The following is a 26,331-nucleotide window of genomic DNA, read 5'->3' as shown; positions in this document are numbered from 1 at the left end:
CCCGTGTTTTGACCTGTGCTTGCCTTGTGATGATTCTCTGCCTAAGCGATTACCTTGTACTATATGATCTCCTGGTTTATATTCTGCCTGTATGACTATCCGTTTGCCTGTTTCTGTCACGTACCTTGATGGGAGGAGACCGATGTGCTGAGGACAGCAACCCCTGCGACTTATTAACTGGTAGCCCTGGAATGGGTACAGAGGCGGCCAGTGAACAAAGGGCAGGAGCGCTAACAGAACCGATGGCGGGACCACACTGGAACTGAAGCGCCCCCGCAGGCTGAGTCGGGTAGTGCAAGGACTCAGCTTGTAGTTGGTAGCAGGAACAGACTGGATTCCAGTGAGCAGGTAAGCAGGTAAACAGGCAGAGGTCGGCAACAGTGCAGGTTCTCGGACAGGCAATGGGTCGGTAACAAATCGGATTCTCAGACAGGCCGGGGTCAGCAACAAAGCAGGTAGTCGGATGAAGCAGAAGTCAAAGCCAGAGCAGGTAATCAGACAAGCCAGGTTCAGCATCAGTAATCAGGAACAAGTAAACAGGCAGACTCAAAGTCACGTCACAGGAGTGCAAACTTGCTGCAATACTACAGCACCGCAGTGTTGCACTCTCCAGGCTTTTATAGGCCGTTTGGCGCGCACTGCGCAACGCGTCACGCACGCACTGCGCCGCGCGCCACGCGCACGCAGCGCTACGTGAAACACGCGCATGCGCAAACACACACACGCGCACGCGCGCACACACGCGCGCACAACAACCAGAGACATGCATAAAGCAGTTCACCCCTTGCGCGCGCGCGCGCACAACGCCCACATCCGCGTCTTGATACGCCAATGCTTACGTCATGCAACGCAACGCGCGCTGGAGAGCACCGACAGGCCGCCCCGTGAGGAAGCCCGCCGAGACCCCCCAGGATGACTGCCAGCACCCGTATGTGCCAGCCGCCTCTTGGACCTGGTTTAGCAGGAAACTTCTGATGAAATCTCTTCACCAACCTAGGTGCATGCACATCACCAACTGATTTCCAGGTACTTTCTTCAGGGCCATACCCCTTCCATTTTACCAGATACTGAAGGAACCTGCCTCTTCTTCGAGAATCCAGGATTTCTTCAACTTCAAACTCCTCCTCTCCATTGACCATAATTGGTGGTGCAGGTTCAATACTGCGTCCAGGAAATGGATCAGAAACAGCAGGCTTAAGTAACGACAAGTGAAAAACTGGATGAATCTTAAGAGTAGCTGGCAATACAAGTTCATAAGCTACTTGACCCACCTTCCTCCTGATAGGAAAAGGACCAATGAACTTGGGCCCAAGTTTCCGGGATGGACAAGCCAATTTCAGATTAACCGTGGAAAGCCATACTAAATCTCCCTCCTTGAGCTCCACATCACCTCTTCTGTGAACATCAGCCTTCTTCTTAAAGCCCTCCTGAGCACGTGACATAGTGTCTTGAAGGATCTTGTTATTCTGTGACCAGAACCTAACCATTTCTCCAGCAGCAGGAACTGAAGTTTCGCTTGTCAGATTAGGCAGAAAAGATGGGTGGAAACCATAATTAGCAAAGAAGGGTGATTGATGAATGGAAGAATGTATGGAGTTGTTATATGCAAATTCTGCTAATGGAAGTAGCTGACACCAGTTATCCTGAGAAACGGTTATAAAGCATCTGAGGTACTGTTCCAGTGTTTGATTTGTGCGCTCTGTTTGGCCATTCGATTGGGGATGATATGCCGATGAAAAGTGGAGCTGTATGTTTAGCAGTTTGCAGAGGGCTTTCCAGAAACGGGAGGTAAATTGTGTACCTCTGTCAGAAGTGATGTCACCTGGAACACCATGAAGTCTGACGATTTCCTTCACAAACGCTGATGCAGTCGATTTGGCTGATGGAGTCCCCTGCATAGGCACGAAATGCGCCATTTTGGATAATCGATCCACAACAACAAATATTGTGGTGAATCCATCTGAACATGGCAACTCTACGATAAAATCCATTGATATAGAATACCAAGGTCTTGGAGGAACAGGCAATGGATCCAGTAGACCCCAGGGCTTGAGCTTAGATCCTTTGCATTGGTTGCATATTCGACAGGTTTCGACGTATTTCCTACAATCGTTCTTAAGACCAGCCCACCAGAAATTACGTTGTACCAACTCTTGAGTCTTGAATACTCCAAAATGGCCCGCTAGACAGTGGTCATGACACAGTTTAAGAACTGTAACACGAGATTCTTCAGGTACGTAAACCTTGTCCTTGTACCACCACAAACCGTCCTTGTACCACCACAAACCATCCTTCTGAACCAATTTAAACTTGAGTTTAGCAGGAAGCTCCGTGGATACTTGGCGTAACTGGTCAGCCAAAGCTGGTTGAATGAGAAGGAAATTTTGACTGGACAGAATTGTATCAGGTGAAGTCCTTGAGTCATCATCTGGAAACATGCGGGACAGGACGTCGGGTTTAATGTTTTTTGATCCAGGCCGGTAGGTAATGTGAAATGAAAATCGAGAAAAATATAATGCCCATCTGGCTTGTCTGGGGTTGAGTCTCTTAGCCGTCTTTAGGTACTCCAGGTTCCTATGATCCGTGAATATCAGGATTGTGTGAGTAGCACCCTCCAATAGATACCTCCACTCTTCCAATGCCACCTTGATCGCTAAAAGCTCTCTATCACCTACATCGTAGTTCCTCTCTGTCTCTGTAAGTTTCCTCGAGAAAAATGCCACTGGGTGAAGCAATGCCTTGGGACCATGTCTCTGTGACAATACTGCACCAACAGCTGATTCTGATGCATCTACCTCCAAGGTGTAGGGTAACTCTGGATCAGGATGTTTCAGGATTGGAGCGGAGGTGAACTGCTGCTTTAATAGATCAAAGGCAGCTTGTGCCTTTGTGGACCAGTGAAACTGCGCCTGTTGGCGAGTGAGCTGAGTAATAGGTAAAATGATTGCAGAAAAATTCTTTATGAACCTGCGATAAAAATTTGCGAAACCCACAAATCTGTGTACTGCCTTCTTATTATTAGGAGCCGGCCAGTCAAGGATTGATTGGATCTTCTGTGAGTCCATGGTGAAACCTTCAGATGAAATGATGAGACCAAGGAACTGTATGACTTGCTTCTCAAATTCGCATTTCTCTGCTTTCACATACAGGTTGTTTACTCTTAACTGATTTAATACTTGACAAACTTGAGTTCTGTGAACTTCTAGGGAAGGGGAAAATACTAGAATATCATCCAAATACACGATGATAAAGTGGTCGATGAATTCTCTAAGAACATCATTAATGAAATATTGAAATGTAGCTGGCGCATTGCATAGTCCAAAAGGCATGACCAAGTATTCGAAGTGACCAAAACGACATCTGAAGGCTGTCTTCCATTCGTCTCTCCTTCGAATCCTGACCAAGTTATATGCGCCCCTGAGATCCAGCTTGGTAAAAACTCTTGCTTCACGTAACTTTTGAAAGAGCTCTGGAACTAGTGGCAGTGGATATCTATTCTTAATTGTAACCTTGTTCAGCTCACGATAGTCAATGCATGGACGTAATGACTTATCTTTCTTTTCAACAAAAAAAATTCCCGCACCGGCAGGAGAGGCTGAGGGACGAATAAAGCCTTTTTTTAAATTATCCTCAATGTACTGCCTGAGAACTTCTTGTTCCGGCTCAGAGAGTGGAAACATTTTTCCAAATGGAATTGCTGCTCCTGGTTGTAAATCTATAGGGCAGTCATATTGCCGATGTGGAGGTAATTGATCGGCCTTCTTTTTATCGAATACATCCAAGAATGCGTGATACTGTTCTGGAATGATTTCTTGTAGAGATGATGTACATAATAATGAGCTAGTGGGTAATGATAATGAGCCCTCTGCAGAAAAGCAACAACTGCCACAATAAACAGAGTTGAAGGAGATTGAGCCTAAAGACCAGTCTATAGTTGGATTGTGGGCCCTGAGCCAAGGTAACCCCAAAATTACAGGACATACTGGAGATGAAACCAGATCAAACTTGAGAAGTTCACAATGCTGATTACATATGGAAGTGTTGATTGGGACTGATTCCTTAACAACGGGTCCGGAGCTGATGGTGGTTCCATCAGCCAGATGAATATGAAGAGGCTCTTTCTTGTCTTGTACTGGTATCTGATGGGTAGTGGCAAAATGAATGTCCATAAAACAACTGCATGCTCCTGAGTCGAGGATAGCTGTGGTTTCAAGGATTCTTCCGGGCAGCTGGAAACAAACAGGGATAGAGAAATGGTTAGATACTGAGTTGGAAAAACCTGGTTTTCGGAAACGGGTAGAAATTCCCTTACCAGATGGCCGTACTGGACAGCTGTTGATGAAGTGACCAGATCCGCCACAATAAAAGCACAGATGCTGTTGTCGTCTTCTTGTTCTTTCTTCATTAGAAAGAGCAGGTCGAATAATTCCCAGTTGCATCGGTTCAGGTTGGTCAGACTGAGGTGAACTAGCAGGTGTGGAAACAGGAACACTAGGAACCCAGATAGATCGGTTGGTGGGATTACCGACTTTTTCCATCTGCCGCTCTCGATGATGTCTATCTATCTGGATAGCTGTGAGTATAAGCTCATCTAGGGTTGCTGGGATGCCGGTACGGGCTAGTTCATCTTTGATGTAATCCGAGAGTCCCATTCTGTATTGAAATTTAAGTGCAGACTCATTCCAGTTCGTGTCGGGTGCCCACTGGCGGAACTCAGAGGTATATTCTTCCACGGCCCGACGTCCCTGCCGCAGATTATGAAGGGCTGACTCGGCCGTGGTACAGCGTTGAGGATCGTCATATAGCACCGCCATGGTTTCAAAAAATAGTTGGAGCGTAGCCAGTGATGCATGTTTTTGATCCATTAATTGATGGGCCCAAGCTTGGGGTTCACCCTGGAGTAACGATATCACGAACCCCACCTTAGTTGATTCCTCGGTGAAGGTGCGAGGTTGCAAGGCAAAAAATAACTGGCAGGAGTGCTGAAAAGCTCGGAACTTGGATCGGTCACCATTAAAGCGTTCCGGGAGCGGTGCACGAGGTTCCGGGGCAGGCAGGGTAAATCCAGATGCAGAGTCCGCTGGAGCTGGATTGGGGGAAACTGCTGGAGCGGGAGGAGAGGTTACAGGAGGGTTGCTACTAGCCATAGCATTAATTCGGCCTTCCAATTGTATGTGTCCAGCTTGCAGCTCCTTGATAGCTTCCGTTAATGCTGATATTTGTTTGCACAGGGTACCCAGCACATTTGCTGCCTCAGCGGTCTCCATCTCTTGGCTGTAGTATTCTGTCACGTACCTTGATGGGAGGAGACCGATGTGCTGAGGACAGCAACCCCTGCGACTTATTAACTGGTAGCCCTGGAATGGGTACAGAGGCGGCCAGTGAACAAAGGGCAGGAGCGCTAACAGAACCGATGGCGGGACCACACTGGAACTGAAGCGCCCCCGCATGCTGAGTCGGGTAGTGCAAGGACTCAGCTTGTAGTTGGTAGCAGGAACAGACTGGATTCCAGTGAGCAGGTAAGCAGGTAAACAGGCAGAGGTCGGCAACAGTGCAGGTTCTCGGACAGGCAATGGGTCGGTAACAAATCGGATTCTCAGACAGGCCGGGGTCAGCAACAAAGCAGGTAGTCGGATGAAGCAGAAGTCAAAGCCAGAGCAGGTAATCAGACAAGCCAGGTTCAGCATCAGTAATCAGGAACAAGTAAACAGGCAGACTCAAAGTCACGTCACAGGAGTGCAAACTTGCTGCAATACTACAGCACCGCAGTGTTGCACTCTCCAGGCTTTTATAGGCCGTTTGGCGCGCACTGTGCAACGCGTCACGCACGCACTGCGCAGCGCGTCATGCACGCACAGCGCCGCGCGCCACGCGCACGCAGCGTTACGTGAAACGCGCGCATGCGCACACGCGCATGCGCAAACACACACACGCGCACGCGCGCACACACGCGCGCACAACAACCAGAGACATGCATAAAGCAGTTCACCCCTTGCGCGCGCGCGCGCACAACGCCCACATCCGCGTCTTGATACGCCAATGCTTACGTCATGCAACGCAACGCGCGCTGGAGAGCACCGACAGGCCGCCCCGTGAGGAAGCCCGCCGAGACCCCCCAGGATGACTGCCAGCACCCGTATGTGCCAGCCGCCTCGCCTGAACAGGTAACTGACCGTGACAGTTTCCTTAAGTACTGCTTATTCTGTATATTGTATTTATTTCTGTATATTGTTATTGTAAATATCATTTAGGTTCTGGGGTTTGTGTGCACACATTTTGTATATACACTGGGTTACTCTGCATGGAAACCTTATGCAGAGTATGCTGATTGTATATATCCCAGATTGCATGTGTATGCTCCTTGAATACACTTGCCTTCAGGGAGACTGTCCTGTACTGCTTAGTTTGCATTTGCGTACAGGGAGATTATATAGTACTCTTTGATGCAGATGTATGCTCTTTTATACTTTTACATGCAAGGAGATTATATTGCATATTCCAGATTGCTTGTGTATGCATATTGATTGCACTTGCTCATAGGGAGATTGTCTCCTATTACTTCTTGTATATTCTTGCATGTTTGTTGAAGTGCATGAGGTTTATGCATGCAATTAATTTATGTTCCTTTGCATTTGTTAATAAATTACCTTATTCATTTATTCCTGGCTTGATCTCTAAGTTTTTCCTCATTAGTGACATTTCTTTGCATCCTGTGCATTGCCCATGTTGTTTCATGTGCAATGTATAAACGCAATCATTACAAGAAGTAAAACTACTTAAAGTTTCACACGACTGAATGAAGATCAGGAAGATGTTAAAGTGGTATGGAACATGCATGTGATAGTATACAGGGATTTAAAAAAAAAAAAATTCAAATTGTAAAATTACATTCAACGAATAATTTTTTTATTCCTGGATCATCCACTTTGCCTCAGGTCGCTAATTCCATAGACATTGGTCTGAATTTGGCCTCATTGGTTTTGCAAGGAAACTGGTGCAGAGGTTGGGCAGAAATGGGAACCATGAAAAGTAAAATAAATATCCTCATGTGCCAAAAGTTGCATGTGCATTGCTTTTCAAACAAAATATTCATTGCAAATGTAATTCCAGCATTGCTAGGAGCAGTAAAAAGAACCTCTCCCTGGATGCTGCCATATTTATTTTACCAGTGTCCTAGGATGCTAATTAGTACTCCCCTGCTACAGCCCCGGGCATGCTCTAGTACAGGCATGGGCAAACTTGGCCCTCCAGCTGTTAAGGAACTACAAGTCCCACAATGCATTGCAGGAGTCTGACAGCCACAGTCATGACTCATAAAGGCAAATGCATTGTGGGACTTGTAGTTCCGTAAAAGCTGGAAGAGCGAGTTTGCCCATGCCTGCTCTAGTGCAATACTTTTTCCTTATAACAGTCACAATCCAAGAAACATTCAAACACACCTCAATACTACACTGCAGACTTCCCTGTTCTGCACTATTTTAATATATGCTTGTCACTTATGTAATATTGCGTGAATGGGTAAGGTATGGCAACTAGAAAACACCAGCACTTGCACTTATGTGAGTGTGCATCCGAATCCCTATAACCCTACCATGCACGGCTACAGGGATTCGGATGCATGCTACAGAACACTGCAGCGTGCCGTCCAGAATCACACCAGCAAGTGATTTTGACGGCATACCAGTGTCTGAACAGGCAGCATTTCCCTGTCCAGATCGCATCCAGGAAAATGTTGTGTATTCAGCTATAGATCAGTAGTGCAGACAAGCAATGTTACTGGACATAAAGAAGACACCAGAAAAAACAAACCAAAACCAACAGGGTTGGCAGGAAGGTTTTTACTTTGCCCTGCATCTATTTATGTAATGTATTTTTAAGATGGTCTTCAAGTTTTGATCTTCAGCATTTATGTTAGCGTCTTATACTTCTAATTTGTCTTCCATTGTAAAAGACAAGGCAAATAACATTCATACTGCACTTTTCTCCTGGCAGACTCAAAGCTCTTGAGCTGCAGCCACAAGGACATGTTTAGTAGGTGGTAGCAGTGTTAGGGAGTCTTGCCCAAAGTACTCTTTACTGAATAGGTGCTGGCTTACTGAACAGAAAGAGCCTAGATTCAAACCCAGGTCTCCTGTGTTAGTGGCAGAGACCTTAACCAGTACACTATCCAGCCAAGACACCTTCAGCAAAACAAAACAAAAAAAACAGAAACCAACAGGGCAGGTAGGGTTTAACTTTGCCCTGCATCTGCTTACATAATGTATTTTTAAGGTGGTCTCTGGACTTTGAGTTTTGATCTATAGGATCTATGTTAATGTTTTCTTCTTATAATGTGCCTTCTTTATCCTTTTGAACATGGCTTGAAAAACAAAAACAACCCTTATTTCATAGCTCAACCAAAGGAAGTCTTTACATAAAAAGTGTCCTTCACCAAAATCACAATAGAAAAAATTGAATAGCAGGCCTAAGACCTTGCATAGACTGAATATTCTGATATGGACGGTTGAAGGACATCCTATATTAAGAAACAGCTATTTATTAATTCACACTATTTTCTTGCAACTTAGTGCCAGGAAATCTGGTTTCATATGTTCATAACAATGTCTAAGCATTTTATCTGCTTACAGTTTTCCTCTGATGTTCCTGTCCTGCCTGTGATACTCTAACTATTCCATAAGATTAAAGATTTATCTTCACCAAGACTGTAAAAAGGGCTCATTTCTGCAGATTGGGTGGCCTAGTGAATTAAATAATTGGACAGTGAAGAGTCAGGGGTCACTCTGAAGTTAATCTAAATGTAAGAAAAAATGCTGCAAGCCATAAAGCATAGAAAGATTTATGTGTATAATGCTAATTGTAGCGAGAACATCTGTGGGCATTTACCACCAAGGTACTCGAGTTAATTATCTGATGTAAGTAAATACAAAAACACGTTATGGTCTACAAATCATTACAACTAAGCTTAAATTAGTTGCTAAGTTAATTTACTTTGCAAGAAAAGATCTGGGTGAAATATCAGCAGTTCACAATTGTCGGGTATGTATTTTACCATTCAGAATAAAATTGCTTTAATATTGTACCAAAGCTGCACATCTAAATTGAATCTGCAACTGTACCAGACATATTTCGCTAGAGCCAGCATGCTTTCTGGCATTTATTAAACGTCTGCTGCAGCATGCCAGGCTCTGCTGGCTCGATCTCTCCCCCTTACTTTGCCATGCCATGAGGACCCCCTGTGACTGCCGCCAATGATGTACTCTTCTCATTCTTCACTAGAGTCCCAAAAAAAACATCATCATAGCTCCTACCAGGGCTCGCCATTCGCCCAATAAATGGACCAATGAGAATCATCCTGACTCTTATTGCTCCAAGGTCAATCAGGATGATTCTCATTGTTCCAACTAGTGAACAAATGAGTAGCCCCAGCAAGAGCTTCAAAAAGGCTTTTGCTGGGGCTCCAGTGAAGGTGACGAGGAGAGCAGTGCCATCGGTTAAAATGGGTCCAGCGGGCAGCTTAGAGCGACAGTGCCAGCGGAGCCTCAATAGGTGCCCATGTTTCAACAATGACAAAGCGCACAGGTTATAGACAGGGTATATAAGCCAGGCCACTGGTAAACATTGGTTGTAGCGGCAGTCCTGAATTCAAAAGGAAAAGCCACTATCAGCAGCATAAAGTGGGAAAGCGCTCCGGGAACCAGACTTTCTTTCGACGCAGAGGACTGCGCTCTCCACTACCTGGAATCATACTCTCTAATGTCAGGTCGATATGTAACAAACTAGATGAGCTTCAACTACTGATCAGGACAAAGAAGGACTTTCATCTCTCTGCTGCTCTTTGCTTCACAGAAACTTGGCTATCCGAGCTCATTCCAGACAACGCTCTGCAGATTAATGGATTTACACTCTACAGATATGACCGGGACCCACTCATTTCCGGCAAAACCAAAGGTGGAGGACTCTGTTTCTATATTAATGATAGGTGGTGCACGGATGTTACAGCTATTAAGAGGACATGCTCAGCTGGGCTGGAAACAATCTTCATAAACTGCAGACCCTACTATTCACCCCGTGAGATTTCTTCATTTATTTTGGTTGCTGTGTACATCACTCCACAAACATGTATGCGGCCTGCGCTCCAGGAACTCGCAGATCAGATCACAGAGGTGGAAAGGGAGTACCCCGATTCTTTTTTTTTATCATACTAGGGGATTTCAACAGTGCTAACCTTTCCAAAGAGCTCCCAAATACAGGCAACACGTCACAAGCACAACTAGAGAAGGTAAGACACTTGATCACTGTTAAGGTGGCTGCACACCATACAATTTTTTAAATATCTGTTCAATTTAAGAATTGCAATCAATTTTTCTGATCGATTGTAACATTTAAAAAATATGACCAATGTACCACACACGTATGTTCAATTTTTCCCCCAATTATGATAAAAATGATTGGAAACTCTGACAAAATTGCTAGGGTGTGTATATTAATAAATTGACAATCCAACACAAACCATACAATCATTAGAAAGATTGAAGAAAAATATCTGGCATTCCGGATCGATTAAAATCGAAGAAAAGCGGAAATTCGATCAGATTTTTCAGTCGAATGAAAAAAAAGCTTTCGATATTTCCGGGAGATCCAATCGTTTTTATCGAATTACTGTAAAATCGGATCATTTTATTGTATCGTGTGTGGCCACCTTTACACTACGACTAAGGACTCGTATCACTCTGTCAGCAGGGCAGCTTTGGGGAACTCGGATCATGCTGTTGTACAGCTTATCCCAACATACATCCAAAGACTAAAAATCGTGACCATAGTTAAGAAATGGACTAGCGAAGCTGTAGAAAAACTACAGAGCTGCTTTGATTTGACTGACTGGAATATATTCAAAGAATCCTCCAGTGACTTAAATGAACACACTGATGCTGTGATATCATATATTACCTTTTGCAAAGAGTCCTGTATGCCCACTAAAAAGTGCATCAGGTACAATAATGATAAACCCTGGTTTACATCACATTTTAGGAAGCTGCGCCTCGATAAAGAAAGGGCATATCGAACAGGCGATAAAGTCCTCTACAAAGCTGCGAAATACAAACTGCAGAGAGCCATTACCGACGCAAAAAAAGATTATTCTAAAAAACTTGAGGAAAAATGTTCCACGGCTGACTCGTCCACAATATGGAAATCTCTACATAAAACCACCAACTACAGAAAGAAATCTCCACAATCACTAGACAACCTGCAGCTTGAAAATGAGTTGAATACATTTTATTGCAGGTTTGACACTACCAACAAAAGCCAAACACACCAAGTCAATTTGCATAATTTGCATCTCTGCAACAGGCAAACTGAGCACTCCTCCAGCCAGCCAATGTCTCCATCCCCTGCAACCTCAGCATCTACACAACACCTCAGCCACAGTCTGCTAACCTGTCCCCAGATGTGCATGCTCTACCAATTGGCTAATCAGACGTAAACAAACTCTTCAAAAGACAGAAAACAAATAAAGCACCTGGACCAGACTCTGTAACTTCGAAATGTCTGAAACTCTGTACCGATCAATTAGCGCCTGTATTCACAGACATATTCAAATCATCTCTGGAACTCTTAATTGTCCCTGCCTGTTTTAAAAGCTCAATCATTGTATCAATTCCAAAAAAATCAAAACCTACATGCTTAAACGATTTCAGGCCTGTTGCCCTGACATCATTGGTCATAAAAGCATTCGAAAAACTGATAATGGCTTATCTGAAATTCATCACAGATCCCCTGCTGGACTCTCTGCAATTTGCCTACAGGCCTAATAGATCCACAGACGATGCCGTTAACATGTGTATGCATTATGTACTACAGCATCTAGACACCCCAGGAACCTACACTAGGATTTTATTCATAGATTTCAGCTCTGCATTTAATACCATAATTTCATCACTGCTACACAGCAAGCTCTCCCAGCTACACATATTTCTTAACCGACAGGAGACAGCAGGTCAGACTTGGGAAGCACACATCAAGCTCTCTGACAGTCAGTACTGGAGCACCCCAGGGCTGTGTGCTTTCCCCACTGCTCAACTCACTTTATACCAATGACTGCATCTCCACAGATCCATCTGTTAAGGTTCTGAAGTTTGCAGATGACACAACAGTAGTTGGTCTCATACAAAACTGGGACGAGTCTGCATACAGGCATGTAGTGGGACAGCTTTTCTCCTGGTGCAGCAGCAACAACTTGAAACTAAATGCTCTCAAAACCATGGAGATGAAAATAGACTTTAGGAGATCTCCCCCCGCAGCACCTCCCCTTAACCATAGATGGAACCACAATAACCCAGGTAGAGTCATTCAAGTTTCTTGGGTCCACAATCTCAAACAACCTAAAATGGGATAACAATACGGCCACCATCATCAAGAAAGCGCAGCACAGGATGTACCATCTACGGCAGCTGAAAAAGTTTGGCCTACCTAAAAATCTAATGGTGCAGTTCTACACTGCAATCATCGAATCCACCATGACATCATATATGACTGTATAGTTTAGCTCCTGCTCAGCATTAGAAAAGGGAAGGCTGCAGCGCATCATCCGAACAGCGGAAAGGATAATTGGCTGTAGCTTACCTTCCCTGCAGGATTCTTTACGCTAGCAGGTGCAGAAGGAGAGCAACCAAGATTGCCTCTGACCCCTCTCACCCTGCGCACTCCATCTTCCAGCTCTTGCCTTCAGGAGTAAGATTCCGGTCAATCACAACTAAAACCTCTAGACACAGGAACAGCTTTTTTCCTCAGGCGGTAGCCATACTTAATGCTGAACCACGCTAGACCTGCTAGGACTTGAAAGTAATCAGCACAGAACTGAAAATGAACAATTCTCACCTTGCTTACTGCCACTATACTTACATACTGACCTTGACTTGTAATACACATATTGTCTGTCTTTGTATTTCTTTTGTTTGTGTTTGCGTTTGTTAAAGTGAACCTCTGGACTAAAAATCTACTCAGCAGGAGGGCGTGGCCGGAAGTCCATGGAGTAAGACGTGCAGGACGAGAGCTCCCGCCTGAACCTCCGATAAAAGCTATCCTGCTCAGTATTTCCCGCTCCTACCTGCACACAACCTGGCATTCCCTGCCCACTGACTGCCAGTGAGCACTGAGGTACCCTTAGTCATGACGAGAAAGGGCTCTGAGGCGGCTGCCAAGCTGGCAAAGTTCCGCCACGAGGCCCAAGATGGCGACGAGACCTCAAACACTGAAGCGTCTGCTCCGTCACTCCAGCAAATTATGCAAGGTATCTCATCCTGCCAAACAGCCCTCACAGCTATAACTACTAAACTGGAGGAGGTGAGGTCAGACGTCTCCCTCCTCAGAGCTGACATGCAGTCGCTTCGTACCCGTGTGACGGAGACAGAGGAAAGAGTTAGTCGCCTTGAGGACCGCATGAGGCCTGGGCAGCGTGACATCTCGCAGACCCAAACTGAGGTTAAACTCTTCGTGAACGCCAAGAAGATCTGGAAAACCGTAACAGGCAACTCACCGGAGCTGTTTGCGGAGAAGTTACTTATTGATGTGTTTGGCAGAGAGGCCTTTTCCACCGTCTTCTTCATAGAGCGCTCTCATCGAGTCTCCCCGAAGGTGCCCCCGCCGGGATCACCTCCTCGCACATTAATCATGAAGCTGCTAAGCTTCAGAGACCGGGATGCAATCCTTAAAGAAGCACGTGCTAAGGGTGAGATCAGCTACGAAAACGCCCACATTTCATTTTATCCTGACTACTCAATTAACCTACAGAAGCAGCATGCTACCTTCATTAATATCAAGAAAAAACTCAGCGATCAAGGTTTGGCCTATGCTATGCTCTATCCACCAAAGCTAAGGGTGGTGAAAAATGATTGCGTCCATTTCTTCAACACCCCAGAAGCTGCTGCAGACTGGTTGGAATCGCGCCCATCTGCCAACTGCTCTCCCGCACGCAACAGAATTCACTGGATAAGTGAGTACATTACAGCCCCACATTCACCACCTCCAACCTGGGTGCACATTCACATTGGCGCACTCACTGCCCGAGACTTTTTCCCCTGGCTTATTCCCCGCTATTTAACCCACGCTGCCGGGTCCTACAATATGACTATAAAAATCTACTCAGCAGAACTGAAAAGGCTTGATGTTTCTTTAACAGTTTCACAGCATCAGAACTTTGTTTTTCTTACCAAAGCATCATTTTTAGCTGCATTTTTAGCTAAGCTCCACCCATCAAAGAAAAAAAGCCCAGGCTTTTTTTCCCTGATGCTGTGCAGAGCATGATGGGATTTCCTATGTTGTTATTCACGTTGCCTAGCAACTGGGAGAGGTGTTCAGGACACAGGACAGATGGAACTGTGTCTCATGCTCCCTGTCACCTCCTTTCAACCAAAAATATGGCTGCCATCATGAAATCAAACATTTTCCTGTTCTTTTAAAACAGTGTGAGTAAGAGATTATATTACCTATCTATTTTAATTAGCATAACTAATGTAACTTAATGACAGTATGTTTGTTTAGGCTGGAGTTCCTCTTTAAGCAACTGCCAAGACACATTCCTTGTAAGTGCAAACTTACTTGGCGAAATAAAGTGATTCTGATTCTGAAAGAGTAAATTCCATAATGAGGGAAACTGTTGCTGCAAGTAATACATCCATCTACTGCATTTATTGTGTTGTTTATAAGCTCTTGGAACATTTCATGGAGAAAGATTCAGTTGAGCTGTGACTAAACTAAAACAATATGGAAGTCAATAATGAAAATGACTGATAAAACAATATATAAAAAAAGTTCAACACAATCTTGCCCATACAAGCCAGTCTGCTTTCACCTAGCAAAGTTCCTGTTACTCTGTGTCAGTTTCCACTCCATATCAGAACTGTGGTCAGAACCTCTGGCTATGATGTAAATTAGCAAATGGAATCAGACATTGCAAATGGCCATCATAAGTCAAACCTAATATTAAAAGGGGTGAGAAAGACAGAATGTGACATTTCACACTTGAGCCTGTCAATGTGTCAAATTAATGTGCAATAAGAATTATATACAGGCTGGCCCTGACTCAGTCTCTCTCTTGCACTGTATTATGTAGCATCTGTATGACATTTCTTCATAGACTTAGTGGTGATAATATAATTTTGGCCCAATAAAACAGGTTACTTTATAAACAAAACGCTAAACTAACTTTCTAAAAGTAGCAAAAGTATGGTATGTGCATCATCAACTGAAAATAATGCAACTCTTTTAAAATTTTTGTATTCCTTATTTCACATGATCTTTAAGAACAAGTTGTTGCAAAGTTGCAGTGAAGCTTTTACACCCATGCCATCCTTGTGAGATAAAAAGAAAAAACGATCTGCTATTTTTTTATTTTGTAAATAGGACAACATTTTGTTGCACTAGTACGGTAGTACGCGTTGTTGGCGGACGGATAAGGCTGTTTCTGAACGATCCGCTGAGCGGATCGTTCAGAAACAGCCTTATCAGTCCGCCGACAGCGCGTACGTACACATGTGCTACTGCCGGCTGAACGTCCGCCCAGCGGGAGGGTCCGGCGGGCCCGTTGTTGCCGGTGGTAGTGCGTGTGTACGCACCTTAAGAGATCAGAGCTGCTTGTGTCCCAGAAGAGGTCAGAGTCTGGGGCAGAAGGAGGGTGGTGATATAGAATCAGAATCATTTTACTTTGCCAAGCACGTAAAGGGCTCAAGTACAGGATAGGACACACAATATGTAGTAGAATACAGGTACAATTACTGATAATCTACTATTGGATAGTGTTATATCGACAAAATTACTGATATTCTACTATCGGCATTACCCTGTGCCCTTTTTACCAGGCGCCTTTATTACATATACTCTATATTCTCACATTGTACATTATATCATACACATTTGACCAACACTGTACTTAAAGCAGATCCGAGATGAAAAACCAAAGGTGGCCACACACGATACAATAAAATTATCCTAGTTTACAGCAATTCAATAAAAACGATCGTATCTCTCAAAAAAATTAGAAAGCTTTTTTTAATTTGACTGAAAAATCCGATCGGATTTCCCGCTTTTCTCGATTTAAATCGATCCGGAATGCCAGATATTTCTCTTCAATTTCTACTAAAGATTGTATGGTGTGTGTTGGATTGTCAATTTATCATTTCTAATCATAATCATTTTTATCATAATTGAGGAAAAATTGAACATTGGTGTGTGGTACATTGGTCATATTTTTGAAATGTTATAATCAGTCAGAAAAATTGACTGCAATTCTTGAATAGAACAGATATTTTAAAAATTGTATGGCGTGTGGCCACCTTAACTATAACAAGTAACTTGTCTATATATCTTATTTAAAGTTTAGATCATTTACACAGAAAATCTGGCTGCATACAGCTTCAATAGAATATGATTATTTATTCCTGTGATACAATGAGAGCGGCCATGTTCTGTTTGTCATCATTACACAGGTAATCTGCAACTGCATCTCCACCCCACAAGCCTGTGAAAAATTCATATCACCTCCGGTCTGCCTCTGAAATCTCTGGCTAGTAACCTCCTCCTCCTCCTCCTGCCCAGACTGAGCTCCCATAAGCCCTTGCTACATGGGTTCGAGTGCCTTGGCGTTTTGGAGAAGCTGTGGGCGAGGCTTGTTTAGGTTATAGTGAATTAGAGTATTAAAACAAAACAAAAAAAGTATTTGGCTTGAGGAATGCCCTGTAACCTATATGTAAGGAGCACAATTATGCAATGTATAAAAGTTCATCCCGGATCCACTTTAACTCTCTCTCTGTACGCTCACATACATACACCTTGCTCACTCATTTACCGTACACAAATCCTGTCTATTCCAGGCCAGTCACTGAGCATTTGAATTGCTTCTCACGCAAACACACCACCAATGGTCTTTACATTGTGCAAAAAACTTTGTGAACCATATACAGTTGTCTTCCTTGAGGTAAGCAATTGTATACCTTTTTTAAAACTGTACGTAAATATTTTACCATACCCAGGCAACCGCCACATCTCCCTTATACTCTCACCCTGGTATGGAAGTTCTACTACTGGTCTTCTATTTCTTTTAGAGTGTGACCAATAATCTGAGAGGGACCTACATACCCAAATGTATCAGGTGTCCTCCACACATGCTGATCTCATATTCAAACATTTATTAATATTCCCAAAACCAGGGCTGTGGAGTCGGAGTCTGAGTCGTGGAGTCGGAGTTGTGGAGTCGGGCAATTTTGGGTGCCTGGAGTCGGAGTCGGGAAAAAATGCACCGACTCCGACTCCTAATGAATTTGTAACTGTAATTAAAATAGAAAATATGATAAAATGTTCTATTTCTCAGATAATAGTCATTAAAAATAATGTATATATACACTATATATACAGTAATAGCTGTGCTTAGTCCACAAAAATGAAATAAACCAATCAAAATTAGTTACTTGTGCTGCTTCAATAAAGCAGTCCCTGTATTTTTAAGGTCAGATATACATATCTGATTATAACTGTATATATGATGTGTACACAGGAATCTCTTATATATACTAAATAACATCTATGCTGTAAGTATAAAGCCTGATGTGTAGCTGTGTCACTAATAGAGATGGTCAACGAGATGGAAATAATTCTGCACTGATGCTGATTTATGCAAATGTATGCACTCCCTTTGCTGATGAAATCAAATAATTTGATATGTTGTTAAAATTTGGTTTGGTGACTACAAAGTAAAGGGTAACTGAGACAGATGAAAAGTAAAGTTTTATACATACCTGGGGCTTCCTCCAGCCCCCTTCAGGCTAATCAGTCCCTCGCTGTCCTCCACCACCCGGATCTTCTGCTATGAGTCCTGGTAATTCAGCCAGTCAGCGCTGTCTGGCCGCATGCCGCTTCCACAGCCAGGAACATTCTGCACCTGCGCAATAGTGCTGCACAGGTGTATTATGCTCCTGGCGGCGGAGTGTGTGCATGCGCACTACGCCCGACTGGCTCAAGTACCTGGACTCATAGCAGAAGATCCAGGTGGTGGAGGAGGACAACGAGGGACTGATTATCCTGAAGGCGGCTGGAGGAAGCCCCAGGTATGTATAAAACTTTAATTTCATCTGTCTCAGGTTTACTTTGTTACACAGTAGTACTATACTCTACATGTGCATTTCCCACAGAGCTGCAGGGAATCCACTGAGAATGCTGTGCACATTGAACACAGAGGTGTTGTCTGTTTACAATCTCCTCATTCCCCTGCAGAGTACCTGCACATCATTCTTACATGTACCCACAGTCACATTGCCTAGGGCCTGATAGATGTTCTTTGTTCCGGTTTGTACCTTTTACAAGTACTCTTACCAAGGACTAGTTTTAGTCTAAAGGGAATAAATATAGTAGTCTACATATCCTTCTCACTTCAGTTGTCTTGTAAAATTCCTAAGCGTTGGCAGTTAAGAGACGAATTTCATGTTACACACCTTTATCAACAAAATTGTAATATGCAAATTAGAGGAGTCGGAGTCGAGGAGTCGGAGTCGGTGGAATCCTAAACTGAGGAGTCGGAGTCGGTGGATTTTTGGACCGACTCCACAGCCCTGCCCAAAACACAAGTAACTACACTATACTGGGCTCCTGGTGTACCTGTACTTTTTTCCCTTGAGGTTTCAAATACCTCAAATCTGTACAGCACCAAAGCACTTAACTCCTTCCCTGACAACAGAGCCACCATGGATGTAACCCTTTTCATACAACTGACTGTATAATAGAATTACCCAGTTATTTGCCTGCGCACCTACACAGCCTTAAACAGTTTTACCACACATGCCACCAATGCACTTAATGTCTTCACTCTGCCAAATAAACTTATACTGTTACAATTCTCAACACTTAATTCACTGTTCTTAATAACTTGTTTAATAAGTCATATTTTATCATTTTTTCATCCAGCAGAGACTGTTTGTAGTCACCTCCACATAGCCTATGTACACAGTCTAGTTTACTGATGCTCCAAATGATTGTTCCTCATTTGGCCGGATTTACAACGCAGAAGCCACTAGGCACAGGTGTTCTGGTGCCCCAAACTCTGCCCCTCAATACAGGCCTTTGTCATCAGCACACTATTTCCAGCACCTCATGCTTTCCCACACAATTCCCCAAGACATTCAATACTTCTGATAGTAAAAGCATGCACACTTCTCAGGCACTTGGCATGCAACTATCAGTGTATGCAGCTTAAACTACCCACAATATACCACCTCCTCTCTCTGCACATTTGTCCATAATCTAACGCCTTCTCTGCCATCATAGATTCCCAACTACTAAATCTTCTCTGCCTGTTCCGCCATCCAGCATTCTAGAGAAACCGTAACCAAGGATTGAACTTCATCCCCCAATCAGTAGCGGATACCCCCTTCCCCATGAGAAATATTTACCTTTTCTTGAATAGATCATCAGGGGTATCTATATAGCTGATATTGTGGTGAAACCCTTTCCATAGTGTGATGTCAGGACCATGGTCCTGAAAGTTTCCTGTCTGTGAGCCTTGCTGCATTGTGGGAAATAACAGCTGTTTCCAACTGTCAAAACTGCATAATCTCTTTCCACAGACATGTACTTTACAGAATGTAAATCAGGGAAAGGAAAGATTTAACAATGGGCAAACGCTGACTAAATCATTTATAAATAATTATTGTAAAAAACACTTTTTTTTATGATGTTATTTTCACTGGAGTTCCTCCTTAAGCCCATTCTTTTCCTATGAAGCTAAACATTTCTTTGCTTGCACTTAAACTCTTTCACCTTCTCGATTAATCCCTACTCTGCCTTCATGGTTATCCAAAATTTAACTCTGACACTTATAGACATCATGCAAAGTCACTTCCCACTTAATCCCCAGCACTTAGCTACATACTTATTTCCTTGTGTAGCCTGCACATCACCTCCCTCTCTTAGAAGCAGTTGTTTTACTATTAGGAACTGTGATCCAGTAAGCACATATTTATTAATGTATCTAAACAATAAAAAAAGGTTAAGATAGGTTAACTATTATGTCCAGTTGTAGAAATAATAAAGGGAATGTACCATCAAGAAAAATGAGAGACAATACACGGTCAAAGAGAAATAAGTTTAAAAAAATGGCTTTAAAGAGCATCAAATTATGCTAGTACGCCAAAAATATAATATTTGAAATATTTAACAAGGTTCTAAAGTTTAATTTTTATCATAATACTGGCGAAAGTATATACAAAGCCCCTATAATTATTTTATGTATACACTCCAAAGAGAGCATTAATGGATGGTTCATGCCCTCTATGTGATTAAACAAAGAGTTGCATTAGCGTAAAATAAACAAAGTTTGACTAAGCAATTTATCAACCCCTGTTGCCGTGTTAGAGTTCACAGGTTCAAATCCTAGTAAAGTCAATTAAGCGTTTATATAAAGGTCATTCAAATAAATAGCAGCTGTAAATGTGCATTATAAAACAAGACGAAAAGCTGAAGACAATGTAATTGGCTGAGATTAGCAATGTTCTACCAAGGATTTATATGGACTGGGCCATTTCAGGTATAATCTCATGCCATAATTATTCTGGGGCTACAAGCTGCAACACGATATAAACATTTACTTGGAGGATTCAAGGGATCTCCAAATGTATACATTTACTCCTACTTTTTTTCATAAAGTACCCCAAGTCAATTATGCAATTTATGTATCGCTGTATAGTAAAAGTTAAAAAAATACAAAACTTTAATACAATACATGGATAGGGCTCTGATGCTCAGGGGCATATTCTTTTAGAAAGCATACATACTTTTTGGCAGCTTATCTTCTGGTTTTATAGGCTGTGTCAGACTTTAATTAGACCCTACTTCTCAAGTGACCGTGTTCCTGTCCCACTAACATGTCCTTGTGTTTTCTCAACAACCCTATGTATTAATGGAACCGTCAGTCTGGAAGTGCCCAACTGCCTGGCTACCCAAAGTCAACAAGACTTGCCTGGGGAAAAGATGCTAAATTAGATGAGCCAAAGGTGGACCTAAGGATGCAGCCTCACTGCCTAGCACATTTAGCAAGAGGGCTGCTGGGTCTACTTTAATCCACTCTGAAATAAAAGGTCAATAATTTACCTTTATCTTTAGTCAACTTGATACTGTAGTACAGATGGATATAACATCGTAGTATTGTACAGTATAGTATAACACTGTAAGGGCTAGTACACACTAGGGGCTTTTGTAGCACTTTGCTGATCGCCGGCGATCAGTAAAGCGCTGCTGCTTATGTATCCCTATGGATACATTCTCACCGCAGCGTTAGCGATGGGATCAATCGCAAATGGCTGCATGCAGAATTTTGGGGATGATCGAGTTGAGATTCTCAGCAAAAGGAGAACAGGCGCCAGCAGGGTGAAAGTGTCTAAAACCTTTAAAATTTGCTTGGAGGAAGCGGTGGACTTACCTCCATAAATCAGCCACGAAAGACTGTATAATAGTAATCACATTTATTATATAGTACCCCAAAAATGCAAAGCGTTTCGCAGGCCACTCCCGCTTCATCAGGCAATAAACGTGGGGACAAACAGAATTTCAGCAGTAGCAGGAGTAGCGTGTTCAGATTCTCGTTCTATAACATGGGAATCACGAGCGAAAATAGTGGTAAAAGATGCAAAATGTTTTACGCTATCATGATTAGCGCTCCAAATGTGAACTAGCCCCTCAGTGGTACGGGTTGAATCCTTCAGCTGAATTTTATTAAATCAAGGCAAACCTATGGGTAGTCTACATTCAAACTAAATGTGTTTTTTATTATGTCTGTGACTATGAAAGTTTTCATGCTTCTATAATAGTATTGGGGATGGACTATGACATGCAAATAATTCTGATGCAAAATTATGAATTTGTTCACACAAATGTATGCAGCTTGAAAATGGATCAACAAAATTCCACCTGTCTTTCTGATTGGTCCATTTTCAAGCTATATACATTTGAAAAAAAATTGTAAAAACCCTGCATTAACAAAATAGTTTGCATCTCATTGACCATCCACAAATGGGATACCTCATGAGGAAACTAATCTCCTCTACCATTCCTCTCTCTTTCCTTCCAGGTAATTTGGTTCTATCCATGCTTTCTACATCTCGAACTGTTACGCTAATCTGATCTTCTTTGCAACCCTTCTCCAAAAATTCCCCAACCAGCTAGTTTGCTTCCTCTCAGCAATTTGGAGACCTCAGAGCAATTACATCAACATCGGCAATTTTACATAGCCATATATAGTAGGTAGGTAGCAATTATTTATCAAGATGTAACCATGCCTACCTGCTGAATATAAAATTAGCCCACAAACAAAAAAAAAATATGCGTTAATATGAAACATATCATTCAGTATACATTCTATCTGTTCCTGACATAAGGATCTAGTCTCTTGTATTTAAGGATGTAACATGACCATCCATCATGCATAACAACCACCCTTCCTCCCATTCTACATTTTTAATGAGATTGATGATATCTGTAATATCCTTAATATAGGACCTAGTACCTTTCACCAATCCTTGTTAAACTGAATCTATGTATCTTGAGACGTTAGAGGTCATGGATCCTATACCGGAGATTATGGGTCTATCTGGAGGGTTGACCAAACTTTTATTAGTCTTTGGTATATGGTAAGATACCAGAACTCGAGGAAGTCTGAGGTTTATACTCGTCATCATTAAGGATCCCATTCTCTTTGGCCTCTATTAGCAACTTCTTCAGGTTTTGCTAATAATTCTGGCATACCTTTTAATTTAATGCAAATTGTACACAACCTGGAATTGGGCTATTCAATATCAGCAGAAACTGCTTGATTGGCAATGTTTAAAGCTCCATACAGTCAACACAGTCACTTATCATGGTCACTCCTTGTAAACACTGTCACATATCTTGGACTTAAACACATTGGATCTTAAATGTGTTTCAACTGTTCAGAATGGACCATATAAAAGGGACAATTTTAGAAACAGTCCTGTAAAATTCCACATTAAGAATTTTCTCAATTGTCGTTCCTGTGCTGTGTGCAACAGTGGCTTACTTTACATGGGGGAAACACCTTAGAAAGTTAGTGATAAAGTTCCACAGCATAGATACGCTAATCAAAATAAGACAGATGGATCTCTTGAGTATATAGACAATGATTGGAAGCTAGTCATCTAGACACTGACCAGTTCATTGACCATGTACCTAGGCTGAAATGGAGTGAGGACTGTTACCGAATGCAGTAAAAAAGGAGGTCCCTTGTATTCTTCAGTTGAAAAGATTATTATGGGTTGGATGAAGGATTATTCTAATTTACTTTACACCCTGGTCCTCATTTGTCATGACAATCAGGGATTAATGCATGACCAAGGTAATTTTAGGATAAATTGGATCACACTGTATTTAGCTGTTATTTCCCGTTACTTTGGTTTCCATGACAACTCAGATATCACTAGCTGTGGACACTTCATAGAAGTCCTGTTTGATGTTAGCTTGATGAACAACAAGGATTGTACAAAACTGATGTTTTCTTTGTTTAAGATGAATAAACTCCTAGTGCTGCTATCCCACAACCTGTTTGTATTGCATACACTGAAGAACATTTGAAGAGGTCTCTGGATTGCATGCACTTTAAACAGTGTCTGGTTTACTATATATACCAAGCATACAGCTGAAAAATTTTTTACCTGTCCTTCAGCAACAGTCTCTGTGTCGATAATAGTGATAACACCAGGAACTAGAGGACTACGCCTAGCATTGCTATGTGATGATAAATCTTCATCTGAAGATCCAGCAGGCAGTGTACCAGCAAGCTGGGTAACAACTTTTCCAACCATTGTAAGACCTGTCTTCAGTGTCTGCGAGGAAAAGGAGGCATTACAGTATTAACAAAATAAACACGCCAAAAGCTCACAGGTAAATATTTTTATTGCAATCAATAAAAACCTCAAAAAACCTATATTCATTTGCCTTACTGTTTTTAATGATGATGGCCATTAACCCTCTTGGCGGTATATTAAAAACCGCCAGGGGGCAGCGCAGCCGTTTTTTTTTTTTTTTTATATCATGTAGCGAGCCGAGGGCTCGCTACATGATAGTCGCTGCTCAGCGGCATCCCCCCAGCCCCGCCGATCGCCTCCGGCGATAGGCGATCAGGAAATCCCGTTCAAAGAACGGGATTTCCTGGAGGGCTTCCCCCGTCGCCATGGCGACGGGGCGGGATGACGTCACCGACGTCATGGACGTCGTGACGTCTAAGGGAGTCCCGATCCACCCCTTGCCGCTGCATGGCGCTGATAGGCCAGGCAGCGCAGGGGTCTAGGGGGGGGCTGTGTTGCGACGCGGATAGCGGCGATCGAGCGCGGGGCGGCGGCGATCGAAGTGCTGACGCAGCTAGCAAAGTGCTAGCCCAGCAGGGCCTGAGAAAACCTCCTGCGCGGCTTACCCCGAACTACGTTCGGGGTTACCGCCAGGAAGGTTAACAGCCTCTCACATTCTGCATCTGACATAAGTGACTGGATTAGGATGGTTAACCTTTCTCTAATTTATAAAAAAAAAACTAATTTATACCCAGAAAAGTTGCCCAAAATGTTTTACAAAATTTGGGACTTAGATTAATATCTAGATTTTGCTGTACTATACAGGAACACAGGGCTGCCAAGGCGCAGTGAACAGCGATTGACAGAAGAATCAGTGAGCCGGGGGGGGAGGGGGGGGGGGAGGATCGTTTGGAAACAGCATGGGCACAGGGCGGCTGCAGGGGGCTGGCAGAAGCTCCAGGTAAGTGAAGCTTTTTTTTTTTTTTTTTTAACATATCTTCAGGTATGCTTGAACGGCTAATTAGGCTGGTTTACCCTTTCCTTGAACTCAGGGAAAATGCTATATACACTGTGATAAATGTAACATGTTTATTTAAAATACAATGTTAATGATAACGTCACTTTCTTAAACTAAACAATGCTTTTGTTATCCTTATCCTTGGAAATTGTAATTGTCCTTGTTCATACTGTATGTGATCCTGAAATAAAGTTATTCTTTGGATAAAATACATAAATATCATTAAAATGCAGACACATTAACACACATGCCAACTTTACCAAATGTAATAATTATTTTTGGTTAAGGAAAAAACGAGTTATCCAAATTTATAATTTGATTTTACATTATGTACTTTATTAATGAATGACAGCCTACATTTTGAAAACTAAAGTTGAATGTCAAAACCCTGTGCACAGTGGCCCTAAACTTCTATAGTCCATGTTTAAAGTAAACCTGTACTGTTGATTAAATATTAAGTGGAGGGGGGGGGGGGTGGCCTACGAGGCATGGTGGCAGGACGTGTTTGCTGAGAGCTCCACTCATCAGGCAGTAAATCTTCCCTTACCCAGGCTCCTAATTGGGCAAACACCGGCCTAGATCCCCTTCTGCTTCCCCTGAGGCTTCAGATATCTCTTCCAGCCAGATCTGGGCACCAAAAACAGCAGCTCCATCAAGCAACCCTGCAACAAGGTAGGCCAGTTCGGCCGCGAATCAGGCTCAATACCGCTCTCCCTGGGCTCCATCCTCTCTTGAATCATAGCCCAAAGGGTGCCCAACACACCCCCCTTCCACAACAGGGCTTTAAAACTCCCAGGGGAGCCCAGCGCAGGACTACCGCGCCGGACCTGCACTTCCGGTCGGCCACACTCACAAATTGAGGCCCAGGCTTCAACAGGAAGACTAGGCCTCAAAATCCAAAAACTTGCAAATAGTGTCTTTGGAGTGTCCCTGACATACCAGCAGCCTTTATTCTCTCCCCAAGGACTTAGAAAAGTTATTAGAGTAGAGGGAAGTGCTAACTATCTGAAGCTCTAGTTGTACCTACTACTCCAGGCCTCACTCAATAAAAAAACTGCATTCAAGCCTCCTTGGAAGCTTGAAATCTTCCAAACACCTTCCCAGTCTCCCTAAACATTCAACTTCAATAAATCTGCAGCAGCATTTGGGAGACATTGGAGGAACAGATGAATATTTGCAAATTAATATAAATATGACATAAAGGGGACGGAGCCGGACATGGCGCGGTGAAGACGTCTCTGCACAGAGCTCCAGGGCAAATCGCTCCTTTTAACCTGGTATGGAGGCTCCTGCCGACCAGCTGGCCAACACTGAAACACCTAATACGAAGGGGAACAGACGAGCAAACAAACAATCCTCGGCAACCCCGGCAAATCCCACTACTTCAGTGGCAAAGTACTTCACAGGTCCAACCACGAGACACATGACGGACAAGATGGCGGAGGCCTCTTCCTCATCAAAACAGACTCCCAAACAGAC

General features: G+C 43.0%; 1 protein-coding gene across 13 annotated transcripts in view; it reads right to left on the bottom strand.

Moving 5' to 3' along the window:
- BCAS3 (BCAS3 microtubule associated cell migration factor) overlaps positions 1–26,331 on the bottom strand; it is a 1,423,373-nt gene that overhangs the window by 1,101,931 nt on the left and 295,111 nt on the right. For all 13 annotated transcript variants that reach the window (XR_011026249.1, XR_011026248.1, XM_068268730.1 and 10 more), the window contains exon 12: positions 23,703–23,873. Coding sequence is in view for 11 of the 13 variants with exons in the window: in XM_068268730.1 (XP_068124831.1) it covers positions 23,703–23,873 (171 nt within the window). In the remaining 2 variants the exon portion in view is untranslated. The remainder of the gene's footprint in view (positions 1–23,702; positions 23,874–26,331) is intronic.

This window comes from Hyperolius riggenbachi, chromosome 2 (genome assembly GCF_040937935.1).
Source record: "Hyperolius riggenbachi isolate aHypRig1 chromosome 2, aHypRig1.pri, whole genome shotgun sequence".
NCBI classification, from domain to species: Eukaryota; Metazoa; Chordata; class Amphibia; order Anura; family Hyperoliidae; genus Hyperolius; species Hyperolius riggenbachi.
The sequence above is the reverse complement of the archived record's forward strand: the minus strand, read 5'-3'. Positions and strand labels throughout refer to the sequence as shown.